The 20,652-nt window shown below is 41.4% G+C and overlaps 1 protein-coding gene across 6 annotated transcripts in view; it reads left to right on the top strand.

Moving 5' to 3' along the window:
* Positions 1–20,652, top strand: part of SBF2 (SET binding factor 2) — a 402,592-nt gene that overhangs the window by 91,959 nt on the left and 289,981 nt on the right. For 5 of the 6 annotated variants that reach the window (XM_020789925.3, XM_020789927.3, XM_020789926.3 and 2 more), the window contains exon 2: positions 13,030–13,115. In XM_020789925.3, coding sequence (XP_020645584.1) covers positions 13,030–13,115 — 86 coding nt within the window. Of the gene's footprint in view, positions 1–13,029; positions 13,116–19,985; positions 20,077–20,652 lie in introns of those variants that run through there. The other variant, XM_078383929.1, reaches the window with a different exon arrangement.

Below are 20,652 nucleotides of genomic sequence, written 5' to 3'. Positions count from 1 at the left end.
AGTGAGCTTGCTAGTCACCCAATTGTGTGCATTCACAGAGGCCACAAAGAAGAAAGAGGTTACTTACCTGTAACCATGGTTCTTCAAATGGACCTCTGAATTCACACATCCCGCCCAGCCTCCCCTCTTTCTAGCTTAATGAGTTTTAACTTGTTAGTGGTGGATAAAATGAAACTGAGGGTTGAGGCAGGAAGAGCATGCGCTACAGGGGCAACACTTAACTATGTTACTTTTTTTAAAAAAGGTCTAGAATATTCTGAGGAGTCCAGCACAGACTGAACCCAATTGTGTGAATTCACAGAGGTCCACTTGAAGAACCATGGTTACAGGTAAGTAACCTCTCTTTCTGCCCAATGATTTGCTGTAGAGTGTTTCTGGAGATTCTGAGGGTGATGTGGGTGGAGAGGAATCACCGTCCTTTCAGTTCTTCTGATTCAATTATGTTTGCCATTGCAGTAACAGTGTTAGATCCAGGATAATATACTTGCTCTTTGCTGTACATCAGTTGCTTGATTTTAACATCTTGTGTAACAGAAACTTCTCCTATATTCTGTTTTTAATTTTATCAGCAAGTCAATAGTGATTCCAAGCCAAAACCTATGTGCTGCTTTATGTTTAAATTACCGTCTTAAACATACGTATTAGAATAGATTGAGATCCAGTGTGGTAGAGTGGATAAACTGATGGACTGGGACTCAGGAGACAGGGATTTGAATTTCCACTCACCAGGGGACAGAACTGGTAAAACTACTTCTTAAATATCTAATTTACCTTGAAAGCTCTTGTTCTAAGCTGGATGTGATGTGGCAGCACATAACATGTTAGAATAACTAGACACAGAGGAATGTACTTTGGCTAAGTGTATTTAGAATCAATCTGTAATGCGTGTGCAAAAGGATGGCATTAATTTTCCATTTTTAAGGAATTAAACATTGTTATCCAGTGCTGTTGAGTGCAATGTAATGAATGCGGTTGTGGGTTATGTTTCAGATTTTGTATGCTGTGTTACATTTTGGAGCAGCTATTACCTCAACTTTAAAAGATTTTAATATCTCACGTGCCATGATCCGACCGAATGTACAGCTTCTTTTTGGCCTTTAAAACCCACAAGGCCATTCTTAAGCATTCCAGTTGTGTATCTATTATATGAGAGACTTTGTTTATGTTGTATGTTTAAGTGCCCTGTCCTGAACTTATCAACTGCCCCAGAGAGGATTTTTGATTATTCTTGTGCAATATTGCATTCCTAACTAATTGGACTCATCCGACTCTCTGGTGCCTTTTGAACTTATCAAAGATTTGAAAAAATGCACTTGGCCTTACATGCTAAATAGGTTATGATGTACCAGTTTTTCAGATACTGGAAAAATTTGTCACTGAGAACAGTTTTTAAAATATGAATTTATACTGCTTGTCATAATTAGCTTTCAAGAGGCATGTGTCTATACCTTCTCATAAGAGAATTCTTCCTCACAATTTCCCGAGGAGAGACAAACTAAATTCTTCTTTATGAACTGAAGAGAGAAATGGGATCAGAGAGTCTGGTCAAGGGATAGAGATGGGTTTTTAAGAGAAATTTTTAAATTCTGGTGCATTTCCTAAATCTTTCTACAGAAGAAATAAAATACGTTTTGGAGTGTTTGCCTGTGACTTAAAGAACTTATTTGAATCTTTTGATACCATTTTAATGTATTGGTGGTGCTTACTTCCTAAATTAGAGTTTGGAAAGGTACATTTTAGGGAGAATAAATATAATGCTAAAACTATCTGTAATGGCACAGTGACAAGACGATGCCCTAGAGTGGCTTCAATGTATGATTATATTCAGTTTTCTTAAAAATAACTTTAAAGGCTACACCCTGAATGGTAGACATGGAGAATATGGTAGACTTACTAATTACAGTATTTATATTAAACAAATGCTAGGGATAGTTGGTGCTGCTGGTGGAAATGGTACTTACCAAAGATATCATGAATATTCTTGAATGGAAGTTCATTAGACTTGCTTGTAATGCTTTTCTTGGTTAGTTTTAGCTATTTCAGGTTACTCCTGAAATGTTACAAATCTGACGAAGGTTCCCCCCCCCCCAGTTGTGACCCAGAGTGGTTTTTAAGTATTGTACTACTTTGACATCCCTCTACATCACCATGCTGGTGGCATGTTGTGGAATTATAATCGGAGACATCTAGCTTTAACTCTCAATGTATCTGTAGCCTTACTGGTGATATTCAAATCATTTATCAGCATGGGCATGTGCCATTGTCTGGCTTCTATCCAAGGTTCTCTTTAAGATGCATGGATGTGCACTCTTTCTGGGATATTGTAAGAAATAAGTAAGAATTGATCCAGTGGGAATTCCATATGTTGTATGGAGTAAGCTCATGTTTGCTCACCAATGTACTTACAAACACTCATTTTTAGAGAAGTGTAGTGTATATCTTAAATGTCATTTTTAAAAAAAAGTGTGCTGCTTATATCCACCCCATAGTGCTGAAAGCATTCTCTGAGTGATTTACAACTTAATTACACAGGGAAAGTTACAGAAAATTGAATGCAGACTTCCAAAGAATAGCAAGGAGAGACAAGAGGGCCTTCTTAAATGAACAGTGCAAAGAAATAGAGGAAAAGAATAGAAAGGGGAAAACTAGAGATCTGTTCAAGAAAATTGGAGATATTAAAGGAACATTTTGTGGAAAGATGGACATCATAAAGGACAAAAATGGGAGGGACCTAACAGAAGCAGAAGACATCAAGAAGAAGTGGCAAGAATACACAGTAGAATTATACCAGAAGGATCTGGATATCCCGGACAACCTAGATAGTATGGTTGCTGACGTTGAGCCAGACATCCTGGAGAGCGAAGTCAAGTGGGCCTTAGAACGCATGGCAAACAACAAGACCAGTGGAGGTGATGGCATTCCAGTTGAACTATTTAAAATCTTAAAAGATGACACTGTTAAGGTGCGACACTCAATATGCCAGTAAGTTTGGAAAGCTCAGCAGTGGCCAGAGGATTGGAAAAGATCAGTCTACATCCCAATCCCAAAGATGGGCAGTGCCAAAGATTGCTCCAGCTGCCGTAGAATTGCACTCATTTCACACGCTAGCAAGGTTATGCTCAAAATCCTCTAAGGTAGGTTTCAGCAGTATGTGGACCGTGAACTCCCAGAAGTACAAGCTGGATTTCAAAGGGGCAGTAGAATTAGAGACCAAATTGTTAACATGCACTGGTTTATGGAGAAAGCTGGAGAGTTCCAGAAAAACATCTGCTTCATTGGCTATGCAAAAAGCCTTTGACTGTGTGGACCACAGCAAATTATGGCAAGTTCTTAAAGAAATGAGAGTGCCTTACCACCTTATCCATCTCCTGAGAAATCTATACGTGGGACAGGAAGCAACAGTTAAAACTGGATATGGAACAACTGATTGGTTCAAAATTGGGAAAGGAGTACGACAAGGGTGTATATTGTCCTCCTGCTTATTTAACTTATATGCAGAATATATCATGCGAAAGGCAGGACTTGTTGAGTCACAAGACGGAATTAAGATTTCTGGAAGAAATATCAACAAACTCAGATATGCAGATGGTACCACTCTGGTGGCAGAAAGTGAGGAGGAATTAAAGAACCTCTTAATGAGGGTAAAAGAGGAGAGTTCAAAAAATAGCCTGAAGTTCAATATCAAAAAAACTAAGATCATGACCACTGATCCCATCACATCCCAGCAAATAGAAGGGGAAGATATGGAGGCAGTGACAGATTTTGCTTTCTTGGGCTCCATGATCACTGCAGATGGTGACAGCAGCCACAAAATTAAAAGATGCCTGCTTCTTGGGAGGAAAGCGATGACAAACCTAGACAACATCTTAAAAAGCAGAGACATCCCCTTGCCGACAAAGGACCACATAGTCAAAGCTTTGGTTTTTCCAGTAGCGATGTATGGAAGTGAGAGCTGGACCATAAAGAAGGCTGACCACCAAAGAATTGATGCTTTTGGTGCTGGAGGAGACTCTTGAACTGCAAGGAGAACAAACCTATCCATTCTGAAGGAAATCAACCCTGAATGCTCACTGGAAGGACAGATCCTGAAGCTGAGGCTCCAATACTTTGATCATCTCATGAGAAGAGAAGACTCCCTGGAAAAGACCCTGATGTTGGGAAAGTGTGAGGGCATCCCCAAAAATACTTCTCAAGGCTTTTATACTGCTTCAGTGTTTATCTTAGCACATTGTTCCTTCTCAGAGTGGGAGGCGGGTTATATATTTTGCTTCAAAAGTTTTAAGGCAATTGTGGTTCAATTATGTTTTGCTGAAAAAATTCAGTCAGGTTATCTGTTTTTTGTAACCATTGGAATATTTTCTAAGCTCACATCTGGAAAAAATAAAGTCAGGATGTCTGATAGAAGCTACTCATACTCCAAAAACAAGGATGTACAAACACACCAGCCTATAGAAATGGTAGCCTGTAACACTGAAAGACAGCCCTCTACACCTTTGATCACAATCTCATATTGACTGCAAACAGAATTTATTCTTCCACACTCTGGACTCATTTACACATAACTATGGCCATCTCATGAGAAGAGAAGACTCCCTGGAAAAGACGCTGATGTTGGGAAAGTGTGAAGGCAGGAGGAGAAGGGGAAGACAGAGGATGAGATGGTTGGACAGTGTCATCGAAGCTACCAACATGAATTTGACCGAACTCCGGGAGGCAGTGGAAGACAGGAGGGCCTGGCATGACTTAACGACTAAACAACAACAACAAATTGCCACCCATCCCAAGCAATCTGGGTACTTGTTTTACTGACTTCAGAAGAACGGAAGGCTGAATCGACCAGAATCTGAATTCGAATGCTGGCCATGAGTAAAGTTTTGACTGCAATACTACAGTTTAATTTTTCGAAATACAAAAGTGGTAAACTTTTCCTATTGTGGTCTTCACTTTTGTACTTTTTGATAATATAACAAAGATTGAGAAGTCTTTGATTAAATGTTTTGGTCTTTAAAAGCAATGAATTCCACATAATCCAGTTGATAGAAACAAACTGAAATCCTGGATCAGAAATTTATATCATGTAATGCTGATGATGTAATCAGCTGCAATTTTTGTTTGATAATTAAAAATTTCCAACCCCCCCCCCCCAAGGTTCTGAATCTCTCTTATTATCTGTTTGTTATGGAGAAGCTGATGGAGGCCACAGGATAGGGAAAATGTTTAATTTCCAAAAATAACCACTGCCAGAATGATTTTACCACATGTAGCAATTTTTGGAAATATTGGAAAGACTTTTCCCTGTTCTGAAAGCCTCACAACTTCCTCATGATGAAAGATTACAAGGGAACTTCAGGACCTTTGCGGGTAGCAGAGCAGTAGGGAAATCTTTAATTTCCAAAAAGAAAAACCAAAAGCCCACTACAATTGATGATGTCATCAACCTTACAGAGTTTAACTTTCTTCAACAGGATTTCATACATTGAAATATAATGTTGGGAAATACCTGAAATTTCTTCTACTCTTGGATTCTTCATACAGCTTTGTTTAACAAGAGATTTCAATAAAATATTTCTGTTCTTAACTGCCTGGGCATGTTTAGTTTTCATCTGCAGTTTGTGTTTATAGGTTTTAACTATGTTATTGATTTTAAGTTTACAATATAATTTGCATAATAGGACTTATTCTTTGCTTGTAGCTATATTTAAATGAGATTTTAATTCACAGTTCTAGTTCATACTGTAAGTCATGGTCTAGAGGGGCAGGGTAAAGATCAAATAAATAAATAAATAAATAAATAAATAAATAAATAAATAAATAAATAAATAAATAAATAAATAAATAATGAATATGTGCTCATAGTGTAATTGTATGCTACAGAGTAGTGCTACAGCAGCTTATTTTCTGTGGACTGTTACACAATTTATTATTTCATAGCAAGGCTATGCTAGCAACATATATGCAAATATGTGTATTTGCATATATATCTATACATTTATATATATTAGCTGCTAGCTGCTATGCATTACTGTTAGCAAGTTAAACCATGTGTACCCAAAACATTAAACACTGAATTAAAAATAAGTGCAGTTTAAATGCATTGTTATTTCTTGTCTTGTAGGGAAAGAGGCGCAGTTTATCACACTTCTCATTAATTTGGAATGTAAGTTACACTAACAGTTTGCTCCTGGAATTTAGAGGACATGCTGGAGATGGCATGTGACCTTTAATACCGGAGATTTATTATAAGAAGGGAGTTGAGGAGCACTGAGGTTCAGGAGCTAGAAAATGTTGCTAGGATTTTAATGGTTTGTCGGTATTATTTAAACCAAAAAAGGGTGATGTTATTGTTGTTCTGGACTGACTGGATGGAGACATAGGTACTTCATCTATATGCGTTTAATGTAGATAGCGTATGGTTGAATTTATAATACAGTATGTGGATGTTACAGTATGATTGAGATAACTGTCACACAGCATTTGATATATTCGCTATACAGCAGATATAGTGAGATTTTACATAAGTTATTGCCTAATCAGCAGTACATTTCATGCCATTATTTTCCTTCCATAAGTATTCAAAAAATCATGCCCTAAACTACATTTTTAGTGTTTTTGGAAACCTGTCTTTATTGTAGGCAACACAATGGTATATGAAACACACTGAAACTTATCCAGTTTCAGAAGTTATGTGGAATTGTATTAGGTTGGCACCTGAATAAAATAGCACTAGAAACAAACATGAATCTGCAGATGTACCTTAGAGGGGATTATTCCTGAGAGCCTGCGGAGCTACTGTCAAGCAGAGTTGACTTGACAATGCTGCGCTAGATGGACCAATGGCCTGAGTCGATGTACAGGCGTTTTCTATGTTCTTGTGTGCATTTATGTAACTGGACATGAAGGAATGGGCTAATTTAATGCACTTCTTCCTTACACCTACCTCTGGTTAAGGCGGGAAACAGTAGGCAAGCTACCTGAATGTCCCTTTATTCTTCTTCTTTAGAAGGAGGGTTCTCTATGCATCTGTGATCCAAAGTTCTAATCAAGAGACACCACTGTCTCTTAGAACCTTGCATGAAAGTTTTACTATGTAATCTCTGTATTCTAACTCATCCATCTGAAGGAGACAATGTTCCACAAAAGGTTACATTTAAATATAGCAATTAGTTTTTAAAGTACCACATTTGTTTGCTTTTGTTTTGTGTTTCTTGTATAAATAGATGGTCCTAGGTTAGTAATGCTTCATTTTGTCCTTTCCCATACAGTACATGTATTACAAGTATCACAGCTGTAGATTACATCCTGTTTCGTAATTTTTAAAAAAGAAAAGTAAGGTTTCCTGCCTATAATGTGCTTGATACATGTATGAACATTTGTAATGGGATTCATCTCTAGCTGGGGGCGCGCTGGTGGTAAAGGCGGGAAAAAGAGTAGGAGGCTGATCAGAACCTTCAACCATAACTTCTTTATTCTTAACCGCGCTCAGTTCAACAGAATCAAACGGATCCAATAAACTGAGTTCCAGTAACACTTTGTATTTCTTTACTTTAACGTTGGGTAACAAACCATCTTTCTTCAAAAGGGTGCTGGGCTAAAACGTTCCCAATCGGTCAGCGGCCTCAGGGGGGTACTCCGTACCGCGCAAACCGTGCCACAGCATGGGTGGCGAGCCCAATCCCCCTCTGGCGGCTTCTGTTGGAAAGAGGGACCAGGACGGATCACTCTCCTCCCCCCAGGGTGGTTGTGGGGATAAACGACCACCGTCCATTCTAGTGGGTCTAATCCTCTGGCTTTGATGTTAGGAAAAGAAGGATTGGGCAACAACCCTCCTCCCCACTGCAGGTTAGGGGAGGTCTGTGGGATCTCGGCAGCCGCACCGTGCTCGAGCATGGGATCCGTTTGTACCCCCGACTCACGCTTCCTCCTAACGCTCCATCTTCGTCCCAACTAAAAACGCGCGCTTCTTCACCCCCTTTTATATCTTCCCAAAGTATCAAGTCCAATTCCTCCCCTCCTTCGTCTACCAGGCATACTTCCGCGGGTCGACCAGGTATTACTTCCTCTGGCTCTATATCTATCAATATACCCTCTGCATATCCACTCTCTGTCACAGTGTCCTGTGACTCTGAGGACGGCACACTTGTCTTCTCCACTTCACAACATTTAAATATAACAAAATTGTATTAGTAAAACAATATACTTATTTAAAATATAAAAATCAGTAACATGATTAAAATTCATCCATTCCTGTTTGACCACATCTACCAGAGGATGTTGATGAACTTTATGAATGTATTGTTTCCAAAGTCCTCCATATATTTGACAGGGTTTTTTTCAGTTCCTAAATGGTCAGATCTACTCTACATAAATAGGGACATAGTGGCACTGCAGGTTAAACCGCAGAAGCCTCTGTGCTGCAAGGTCAGAATCCACGTGACGGAGTGAGCTCCCGTTGCTTGTCCCAGGTCCTGCCAACCTAGCAGTTTGAAAGCATGCAAATGTGATTAGATAAATAAGTACCACCACGGTGGGAAGGTGATGGTGTTCTGTGTCTAATCGTGCTGGCCACATGACCACGGAAACTGTCTTCAGACAAAACGCTGGCTCTATGGCTTGGAAACGGGATGAGTACCGCCCCCAAGAGTCGGACATGACTGGATATTTCAAAAGGGGAACCTTTACCTTTACCTTACTCTATATAAACTATACATAGGTTTCTACATAAATTCAGTTTGAAATGTTGCTTTAGATCTAGCAATACATTACGATCTGAAATTTTGATTTTGATCCAGCCTTGTTTTGGATGTTTTACTATCACATATGTTCCAAGAAAATACAGTCCAAGATTTTAGGATTTCATTAGTACACCATTATAATCTGAAGGTAAATAAGTCTGATTGATACAGCGAGTTGCTGTTTGGAATGTACTTCCCAATACTTACGGAACATTCTCTTAACTTGCTATTAGCCTTTGTTGAATTTGAACCCAACCTTGCTATTGACAGAAATCTTCATATGCCTTTTTCTAACACCTTCTATGTTGCCATGTGTCAGAATGTAAAATCACTTACGTGTGCATATTTACAGTGTGGGATAAATAGTGTCATCAGAGATTTTAAATACAAGAGACTAGCGGACAAGTGAAGGACTCTGTAGAAATCAGATGAACACTGTTAAAAGTCAATGATCTAATGTATTTACACAGCTGGGATTTTATTACAGTTTGTAGTGAGTTGTTGTTTCTTGGATCAAGGAGTAAATACAGGTCATCAAAATATATGCCAAAATACTAGGATAATTTGTTCTGTATGTTGCCCTGATGTTTTTTGAAAAGTGTGTGTGTGATGTGTGTGTGTGATGTGTTCGCTGCATTTTTAATGGAAATGGAGATATTTGAGCCATTTTTTTAAAAAATGGCCTTATATCTTAAAGTAAGAAATAGCTGACCTGTTATATAGGAATATGTATTTATTTATTTAAAATATTTTTACTGTGCCTTTTTCCTTAGAAAAGGACCCAAAGGTGGCTTATGACATTTAAAGAAAATAGTTAATTACAAAACAATGAGTATACAAAGATGGTGTAGATCAGCGGTCCCCAATCTTTTTAACCCCGTGGACTGGTTGGGGAAGGCGGTCGTGCACATGCGAGAAGTGGGTGTGCTCTATTGTGCACGTGGACAAAGGAGCGGGCACTCATATGGGGCACTCGCGCACTCGTGTGTATGTGCGAAGGAGCGGGATTATATTACGAGCATCCTGAAAAATCATACTATTGCTTATTTTCAGGTTAGGTCTTTTTTCGGGGAAACAGTGTACTCACAGGGAAACTGCTTACTCTCTTCTAAGCTGCAGTCCAGTTTTGTTGTTACTTTAAACCTCCTTCCTCATATGTTTGGTTGCACAACCCAGTTTCTACCTTTTTCAAAGCCAGAAATGTCAGCCAAAATGAGCCCATTGTATACGTATTACAGAGGAGGCAGCAGGGATTGGTGCAGTATAATACATGGTAGTACATTCTCTCTTTACTCTCTTCTTAATCCAAAAGGACTATATCCTTTAATATCAGGATGAAGAAGAAAGAGCATACAATTGCACAGTAGCATTTTGTTGCTCTTCTACCAACTACTTATGGGGATTTCTCTGCCTTGAAGCAGGGGTGAAAGGGAATTGCTGTGTTTGCTAGTTTCTGCTCATAGGAACTGTTCCATCAAAAGAACCATACATTTGTATCCTTCCTATAGAATATAAAAATATTACTATATTTCTGTTAAGATTCTTCCAAGTACTATAGAATATTTATGTGGTATACAGTGGCTCTAGCATAGTCAAAGTGATAAGAAGTTTCCATAGTGGCACCCACATAGAAATCAGTGGGAATTTTTTTTTTCCTCATTTAATTACAGAAGTTACTTGGTGTTGCATTGGTTTTGCTTCTCAGTCTTGACACCATTCAATCATAGAAAGTGCTTCCCTGAGAAAGACTTTCAATGATACACCAGTCCTCGGGGTGGGAGCAGATTGATGAGTGACATATTTTGAGACAAAGACTTACAGTGGACCCTCGACTTACAGACGGCTCAACTTACAGACTTTTCGAGTTACAGACTTCTCTGGCCGCAAAATTTAGGTTCGACTTGCAGCCTGAGAATCGACCTACAGACCAGAAAAAATCCAAAATGGAACAAAAATGGAACAAAAACAGCCGGTTATGGTATTAATCGGTTTTCAAAGCATTGTAGGTCAATGGACCCTCGACCTGCAGCCACCGTTCCAATATGGATTAATTCCGTAAGTAGAGGGTCCACTGTAATTAAAATTCTCTCTTCTTTGTGGATTAGTGTGGTTTCTTGAGTACAGGTGAACAAAGTGCGGTCGACAGGCTGCTGATAGTTGTGTTGGGGCTCCAGGCTGTCCCTCCAGAATTTTTATGGTGAAAAAAAATCATCATTAAATATAAGCCCCTTCATGCTCTCTGTGTGATGCAGTTTTACCACATTTTGGCTGTTTTGATCTGTTTTAGGCTGATTGGCTTGTTTTTTCAAAACTAGAAGTGACTTAGAATGGCATTTTGTTGTTCTTTACCATGAAGTCGGAACTGACTTATAGTGACCCTAATGTGCCTTTCAAGGTAAATGAGATATTTAAGAAGTGTTTTTACCATTTCAACTCTCCCCCCCCCCCCGTGAGGTTCCATGGCCAGTTGAGGATTCGAACCCAGTTCTCAGGAGTCCTAGTCTGTCACTACACCACATAGACTAACTCAAAATAGTGAATTTTCTTCCCAAATCTAACAGATGGCAAAATGGGGAAGGTTTTCAGAAAAAAAAGTATTTTGGGAGTGGAAATGAGGCCTGTTTTAAAAACAACGCAAGGAAGGTCCTGAAAGATCACTAACCTTGAGGTGATTAGAGAGAGAGAGAGAGAACACCCTTACTTAGTACTAAGCCCATTAAACACCACAGAACTTCTTTCCCCCAGAATCAATTGCATGGGTCTTTTGAATTCTGAATAAAACTGTGATTAGTAACTAGTGGTGTCATTTCAGTGCTTCAACACCACGTTACTAATACGATTATGATGTAGTACAGTATTCACTTTAGGTGAAAGTTAAGGTACAAGAATTGGTACAATTATGCGTCCCTATCTTGAATGTGGCTGTGGTGGTGGGAATTAATTTGTGATCTGAATTTTTTAAAGGTTGTTTTGCAAATAGATTCAGCAATAATGTTTGGTTTAAATGTGAAGATACAGTATGTACTCTTTTGAAATGTAAATAATATGTTTATGCAATGCAGACAACTTAAAATAACTGGCATGAAGGAAGTCTTTCACAGATACTGAATAGAACTAGAATGTATTTTTAAAAAGTGTTTTACATTTTCATTAGATAGGCACAGCTCTACCAACTGGATTCTGGCCATTGTGTGCATTCTGGTATTTTCCCCCCTTAGTCTTATTTCTCCTCTACAATGCTTTAAGTACTAGAGATGGAGGTTTTCATATTCATGTACGAATACGAATATCCCTATGTAGCTGGGGTTAATGAGGGTCTGGCCCCTGGGGCTGGACCGTCCACTCACACTTCCGCCGCCACCAGCCCCTCTCTTCCTTCCAATCGCTCCAGAGTGCCGCTGAGCTAGCCACTCAGCAGTCGCTCAGGGAGACTATGAATACCCCTATCTCGATTAAGCACATAAAGACCACATCAAAGTACAGTACTGAATTTCCATGGAACTGCATTTTCATAAATAGAACATTGGCCAAAATCCTGTTGTTACACAAGTGATACAGCTTTCAGATGTAAATTGTTGTAAATTAAAAAGTCTCCATTAGCATTATGCTGAGTTTCGCGGACTCAGTGTGTAGAAGATAACATTTATAATAATTTCTTAACTTCTTCACTTCCAAAACCTACACAGATTTAAGCCATTGGGTTGAATGCTGCAATAAAGCAATAATATGCAATACAATAAAGTTAGTTTTGATGTACATTAGTTCTTTCATATGATATCTGATTTGCAGTGATTAAGTTGAATCTCTATGTCAATTAGTGGAGGCATAATGCAAGACTCATTAATCTGAATGCAGGAAAATCATGAGTGAATAAGAATCAACAGCAATGCAAACTTGACTTTTCTCTGCTGTCATGTATAAGTGAAGGTGCTTTTTCTCAGTACTCTTTGCTGCATTTCATGCAGTTCTGCGTTTTCATCTTCTTTAAAAAAATTAAAAATAAGGTTTAATACAACATTGGCAAAGTCATGAGAACATAAGAGCCCTGCTGGATCAGGCCAAGGGCCCATCTAGTCCATCTTCCTGTATCCCACAGTGGCCCCACTAGATGCCTCTGGGAGCACACGAGACAACTAGATACCTGTCTCCTGATACAGTCATGAAGGTGACCAACTAGCAACTGCTTTATACAGGGCAGAAGAAAATACGATATCATCATCCTAAGGACAACCTTTTTTGATGCTCGCAAACTTGTTTTAGATGCTTATGCTCTCTTTTTTCCTTTGTCCCTTCATAGGATCAGGGGAAGGTTTGGGAAAAATAATTCAGAGATTTCCTGTAAGCGATTTGGATGACACTCCTTTTCCACAGGGAATAGAATTGGTAAGTTGTTCATTTGTAGTTTCCTTATAATCTGCTTAGAGGTTTACTTTTGTTGTCAAGTCCAGTATATTATACAGTGGGAATGACAGTAAGAAATAACTTTCTCATTGCAGTAGTTCTTTCGGTAATTTAAATCTCTAATAATCACCAGTTATGTCATGAAATGTTACATAATGATCAATCCTTGCTACTTGACTTCATTCAAAATATGATGGTAGAGAAGAGGTATTCACAGTCAGTAATGACATGCTGTTTTGTTGTGAGAAACCACGCAAACAAACATTGTTCTTAAAACCTTACTTTTTAAAATAGTACAGTGGGGTCTCTACTTAAGAACGTCTCTACTTAAGAACAATCCAACTTAAGAACAGCTCCATTTGCTAAATTTTGCTTCTACTTGAGAACAGAAATCCAAGATAAGAACAGGAAAAAAAAACTTTCCTGCTCTTTTTTTAACCTTAGGTGATCTTAGGTTAAAAAAAATTCTCCCCCTAGTGGTAGAGTACATATTAACCAGCTTTGCATTAGTTCCTATGGGAACTAATGCTTCAATGTACGAACACACCTCTACATAACAAAAAAACAGCCAGAACGGATTAATTGGTTTTCAGTCCATTCCTATGGGAAATTTTGCTTCAACTTAAGAACGTTTCCACTTAAGAACACCATTCCAAAATGGATTAAGTTCTTAAATAGAGGTTCCACTGTAGTTTCTATGGATGGAAAAGAGCAGATACAGATTAAATGGTTTTCAATGCGTTCCTATGGGAAATGCAGATTCAACATAAGAACTTTTCAACTTGAGAACCACCTTCCAATACGGATTAAGTTCTTAAGTAGAGACCCCACTGTACAGATTTCTGAAAAATTCTAGGGGAAAAAATAATGCCTACAAAATTTCTCAACACTCTCAATAGTGTTCTTCAGCACTTAGTTGATTTGGTATACTTTATTTTCAAGACTGCACTTCTAATGTTGCCTTGTATCATAAAATATTTACTTCTTTTTCGTGGTGTCCGTGAATGCATACATATGGGTATTGTCTGCACCTGTGCTGACTCTCTCGGAAGATTCTAGAGCTAAAAGTAACAATTTTATGGTGTGATCCTCCACGAGGTATATGCTCCTCCCACCCACCATCTTCCCCAGTTCCTTTTTTCCGCCGAGCTGAACGGTTCTCAGGAAGAACAGAGCGCTTCGCTATTTGCCTTCTCGCTATTTTTCTAGGCTCTTTTGAACTTTTGTTTATCTTTAGTTTTATTGCCTATTTAGTGATCCTCTACATCTTTTTGTTTGCCTAATCGGCTTCCCACGGCTTTTATTCCCTTCCCTTTCCCCCTTCCCCTCCCCCCCCATTAGTTCTTTGCTTATGGCCTCGCCATCTCCTTTCAAACGTTGTACTACTTGTGCGAATAAAATCACACTTTCCGACAGTCATAGCCAGTGCCTTTTTTGCCTGGGCGAGGAACATCCGACCCATTCGTGCCCCACTTGTAAAAACCTAACCAAGCCGGCACTTAAGCAGAGGCTCCAAAGACTTTGGTCTTACCTTTGGCAAACGGCCATGAATCCTACTACTACTTCTTCGGAGGCTGCTAGATCTCCTGCCCTCTCAGCCAATAGACTTCCAACAGGCCAGTCTACCTCTGACTCTACGTCCGTGCTACGAGCTAAGGACACTGTTGAGAAAACAAAGTTGTCTGGTAAGCACAAGTTGCCCTCCTCTAAAAAATCTCGAGCGCATGACCCAGGCCCAAATAAAAAGCCTAAACCTGCTCCTAAGAAGCTCAGGAAGGACAGGCTTCCGCACGTGGAACCCCCTCAGCCTTCTCTACCTTCCCCTGTCCTCCAGAGAAGCCCCTGATTTAGCCTCGGATGGAGAGGAACCCCATGATGTCGCAGCCCTCCCATGATGCTGCTTCAAACTCTGAGCATTGGCCTCATTGCGGCTGCGCCACAGTCCAGCCCGGCCTCGGCCCATTCCAACCCTGACTCAGGGCGGGCAGCTGAAAGCTCGGCATCCGATCCGGAGGTTTCCCCTTCTCCGCGGAAGAGAACGGAAAAACGAAAGTACCTCTCTTCACCGAGGTCTGTGGCATCGCAAGGCGATTTCTGCCCCTTCCCCATGGTACCGTATCAGTGTTTTGACCTCTACATCTGGCAAGCCCTGTATGAAAGGTATCAGTCCGAACAGGCTAAACGGCCTCGAACGGCGGAACTCTCCCATGCCACCCCCTTTATGGACTCGAACTGCCTCCGTGCGTCCACTTCTGCTCTGGCAGTTTCAGCTTCATCTGCATGCCTTTCTGCCCCATCTAAGCCGACCTCACTACCTCGGAAGCGAGACAAGGCTCGCAAAGCCTTACCCCCACGTCCTGCATCTCCAATGCTGGACCCGATGCCATCTCAAGACCCTTTCGAGGTCCTGCCGACTCAACGACACCAAGCCCCCTTGACAGAGGGTTTCAGTCAGTCAGACTACCCTTCATCTCCAGGCTTCCTTGCATCTTCGGAGGAACAACACCTGAGTCCTCCCATGAGCCTGAGCTGCCTCCTCCACTTCCAGATATGAGGGATAGCCATGATTCGCCTTCTTCGGACGACTACTTTTCCTACTCTACCCTTATCTTCCAAATGGTACAAGCCCTGCAGCTCGATACCGAACAGCCCCGTCTGCTGATGCCGACCCGGTGTTCGACGACATCAACCAGGAGCGTCGCACTCCTTTGAGTCTTCCCTTCAACAAGTCTATCCTTCAACTTATTAAGGACACTTGGGGAAAAAAACCCTCCACTGTGCAAATCTCTCGCCGTACCGATGGCCTCTATAGGACCCATGGTGTCTGCCGAATTCCTCAATAAGCATCCAGTGCCTAATTCTATCATCGTTGAGTCCAGTCAGGCTCAAACCCATGCCAGGTCCAAACCTACCCTTGCCAATAAGGATGGCAGAAAAGTTGACACACTGGCGAAACGAGTCTACTCATTGCAATCCTTTTTCCTCAGAAGTATTAGCTACCAGGCAACCAAGGGCGCCTTTCAGCATCATCTTTGGAACCAAGTCCTTCCTCTGATTGATACAGCCCCTGAGCCCATGAGATCTGATCTCATCAATATCCATTTTCAAGCCATTTCTCTGGCCAAGTACCAGAGGATTGCGGTGCGACACTCCGCTGAGGCAGCTTCTAAGACTTTGATTACCTCTATTTCCATTTGACGCCATGCCTGGCTCAAGTCCTCAACGATCTCTCATGACACCAAGTCAAGAATCGAGGACTTGCCTTTTAACGGTGCTGGCCTGTTCAATTCAACAACCGATGACACCATGGAGGACTTCCATAAGAAGTGCAAGACTGCGCGCTCTTATTCTACTCAGCCTTCTACCTCCTATCAATGACCCTTTTACCGCTCGGGCCAGTTTCACCCCAAGCAATACCAGAATCAAAGGTTCCAGCCTTACAGGTAGTACCAACCCCATCAAACAGACAGGTCCCTACCTGCCCCTCAACCTTAGATGGCATCGTACCGGCCTCAAAGCCTACCTTGTAAATGTCAATCCTTTTGTAAAGGACAGTGAAAGGGTAAGCAATATTGACAACTACTTTTGCTTCCCTTTCCTGACATTTCTCTTTGCCCACTGAACTGTACCAGACTGGCCCCATTTTTCCATCATTGGCAAGCCATTACATCAGACAAATGGGTTCTATCTATCATAGCATCTGGCTACCTTATAGAATTCTCCAACTTGCCTCCCTTGGGGTTCATTCAGTACACCCCCTACTCCTCTGCCCTGCAGGACGAGGTTACTCCGCCCCATCCTTGACCTCACTCACCTCAACTGTTTCATATCTCCCCGTAAATTCCACATGCTCACACTGGTCTCTATTATCCCTTTCTTTCGCAGGGAGACTGGTTCATAATTATCGACCTGCGGGACGCCTATTTCCATGTCTCCATTCATCCGGACCACCAAAACTTCCTCAAATTTCATTTCAATGGCACCGCCTTCCAATTCTGTGCCCCCCATTCGGGCTCTCTGCTGCCCCCGGACTTTCACCAAGTGCATGGCACTGGTAGCCGCCTTCCTCCACCTGCAGGGAATAAACATTTATCCCTACATCGATGACTGGTTGAATCACAGATTCTCCATCTTCTCTACTGCTAGTAACACCAGAACTATCCTCCCAGCTCGACTGGTGGATCTGTCCAGACAACCTTCTCATCGGCAGACCTTTCTCCCCCCTGTGACCTTCCATAGAGGTCACAACCGATGCCAGCCCCACAGGATGGGGTGCTCACTGTCTTCAGCACACAGTCCAAGGGCTCTGGTCAACACAAGAGCTACCACTTCACATAAACCATCTAGAACTGTTGGCAATCAGCAAAGCATTCCATGCCTTTCTTCCCCTGATCCAAGGTCAGGTAGTGCAGCTGGCAACAGACAACACCACTGCACTCTTCTGTGTCAACAAGCAAGGAGGCACCCACTCCCCTTCTCTGCTCTACCTAGCTGTCGACCTCTGGGACTGGTGCTATTTCAACCATGTTTTCTCTATTGCCATCCACATTTCCACCGATGACAATACCTTAGCCAATCGGCTCAGTCGGCTTCCAATGAGAACTCACAAATGGTCTCTGAACGATGTCATATTTCAGCGGCTATGCCGGCGATGGGGCACACCTTCAATAGACCTCTTTGCATCCGGTGCCAACAAGAAGTGTGCCCGATTCTGCTCCAGAGCAGGAAGGGACAGCGCCTCTCTGGGAGATGCATTCCTGATGGAGTGGTCTCACAATGTCCTCTACATATTTCTCCCTCTACCTCTCATTCAGAGGGTAATGTCTGTCTCCGGCAAGACGGGGCCAACGTGATCCTGATAGCCCCGTACTGGCCCCGCCAGTCATGGTTCACCCACCTGGTCTCAATGTTGTCGGACATGCTCCATTTTCCTCTATGCCCAGATTTCCTCTTGCTCAACCACGGCCTCGTCCTTCACCCCAACGTCGCCTCTCTCAGTCTTGCAGCTTGGAGGATACTCCCGACGTCATGAATGTTCTCCTTTGGGCTCGCAAACCTTCCACTACTCTCCTATATGAAAACAAATGGAAGTACTTTCTAAAATATACTCATGACAATGACTTACCTGCTATACCTGTCTCTTTGAAGACCCTACTCACTTACCTCCTTCATCTCTTCAGTTTTGGTCTCTCCCAGTCCACGCTGAAGGTCTACCTGTCAGCCATTATGGCCCATCAGCCGGACAACTCCCCTTCCTCCAAGTTGTTTTCTCACCCAACTGTCAAGAAATTCCTCAAGGGGCTTAACAACATTCATCCCCTCAACAACGTATCACCCCCCAGTGGAAACTGCAGCTGGTTCTCAGTGCCTTGATGCGGCCTCCATTCGAGCCCATGGCATCCATTGACCTCAAATTTCTGACCCTTAAATCGGCCTTCCTAGTTGCAATCACATCAGCCAAACGAGCTAGCGAGCTTGCAGCTGTCTGAGCCAATCCTCCCTTTATCCAATCCTCCCTTTATCCCTTTATCCATAATCCTCCCTTTATCCGATAAAGTGACTCTTTATTTCGATGTTTCCTTTCTCCCGAAGGTGGTCTCCAACTTCCACCTCAACCAACACATCATACTACCGTGCTTCTTCAAATCTCCTTCCTCGTCCCTGGAACATATGCTCCATAACCTCGATGTCAGATGTGCCCTGGCCTTCTATGTCGAAAGGACAAAAACTTTCAGAAAGTCCAACAAACTTTTTCTTTGCTTTCACGGCCCAAACAAAGGGGCCCCAGCCTCCTCTCAGTCCATAGCACGCTGGATTGTACAGACTATTTCCCTTGCTTACAACTTGTTGGGGAAATCCCCTCCAGAACATTTGACAGCGCATTCAACCAGGGCACTATCCACCTCTACTGCCTTTCAGCGTGGCACCGGGGTTCCTGACATATGTCGTGCTGCTACATGGTCCACACCGTCCACGTTTGTCAAGCACTACCGGCTCGACGTCAGAGCATGCCAAGATGCTGCATATGGCAGAGCTGTCCTGTTATCCTTCTAACCATGACGACCCACCAACCAGTAAGTGCAGCTTGCTAGTCACCCATATGTGTGCATTCACAGAGGCCACGAAAAAGAAAAAGAGGTTACTTACCTGTAACCATACAGTGGGGTCTCTACTTAAGAACGTCTCTACTTAAGAACAATCCAACTTAAGAACAGCTCCATTTGCTAAATTTTGCTTCTACTTGAGAACAGAAATCCAAGATAAGAACAGGTCATCTTAGGTTAAAAAAAATTCTCCCCCTAGTGGTAGAGTACGTATTAACCAGCTTTGCATTAGTTCCTATGGGAACTAATGCTTCAATGTACGAACGCACCTCTACATAACAAAAAAACAGCCAGAATGGATTAATTGGTTTTCAGTCCATTCCTATGGGAAATTTTGCTTCAACTTAAGAACGTTTCCACTTAAGAACACCATTCCAAAATGGATTAAGTTCTTAAATAGAGGTTCCACTGTAGTTTCTATGGACGGAAAAGAGCAGATACAGATTAAATGGTTTTCAATGCATTCCTATGGGAAATGCAGATTCAACATAAGAACTTTTCAACTTGAGAACCACCTTCCAATACGGATTAAGTTCTTAAGTAGAGACCCCACTGTAGTTCTTTGAGTGGTCCTCTGTGAATTCACACAACCCGCCCATCCTTCCTCTCTATCCGTCATGAGTTAATTATGTAATTAATTAATTCTTTCCTTCATACCCAGCGGATAAAATTCAGGAACTGGGGAAGATGGTGGATGGGAGGAGCATATACCTTGTGGAGGATCACACCATAAAATTGTTGCTTCTAGCTCTAGAATCTTCCGAGAGAGTCAGCGCAGGTGCAGACAATACCCATATGTGTGAATTCACAGAGGACCACTCAAAGAACTATGGTTACAGGTAAGTAACCTCTTTTTTATATAGTTGTTTATGCTTGTGTTCTCTAATACTAGCTTTTTAAAAAGTACTTATTCCAGCTGTGTAATCTGGAGTACAAAATTTACTCTGACACATACAGGTAATGTTTTGCTCAGTGTTATTTCTTAGACCACGTTTCCTATGCAATACAGATTGGTGGGATTCTATAGTAAGAATTCTTTTCCAGTTTATTTACATTAGTATGACAATTCATAATGTCAGTTCTGCTGTACTATGGAGATAACAATGTAGACTGTTATTTCTATGTTCATGTGTGTCTTCAGTGTGGTATTCATTTTGGATGTCTTTGAAAACCAGCGTACATGATTCTTGAGAAGTTTGCAGTGCTGGTGAAAAGATACTACTCATGTGATTTTCAGCACAATAGCTCTAAGATTTACAAGATTTCTGCCATATGCATTGGTCCATGAATGTTCCTTATCTGTGCACTCTTCATATAGGTTATAAGTGGGGGTGCTATGCATGTATGAAATGGATAATGAATCATTTCAGTGTTGCAAACACAAGAGTAGGTGATACATTTATAGGCCACTAACA

The sequence above is a fragment of the Pogona vitticeps genome, chromosome 1 (assembly GCF_051106095.1).
Source record: "Pogona vitticeps strain Pit_001003342236 chromosome 1, PviZW2.1, whole genome shotgun sequence".
NCBI lineage: Eukaryota > Metazoa > Chordata > Lepidosauria > Squamata > Agamidae > Pogona > Pogona vitticeps.
The sequence above is the reverse complement of the archived record's forward strand: the minus strand, read 5'-3'. Positions and strand labels throughout refer to the sequence as shown.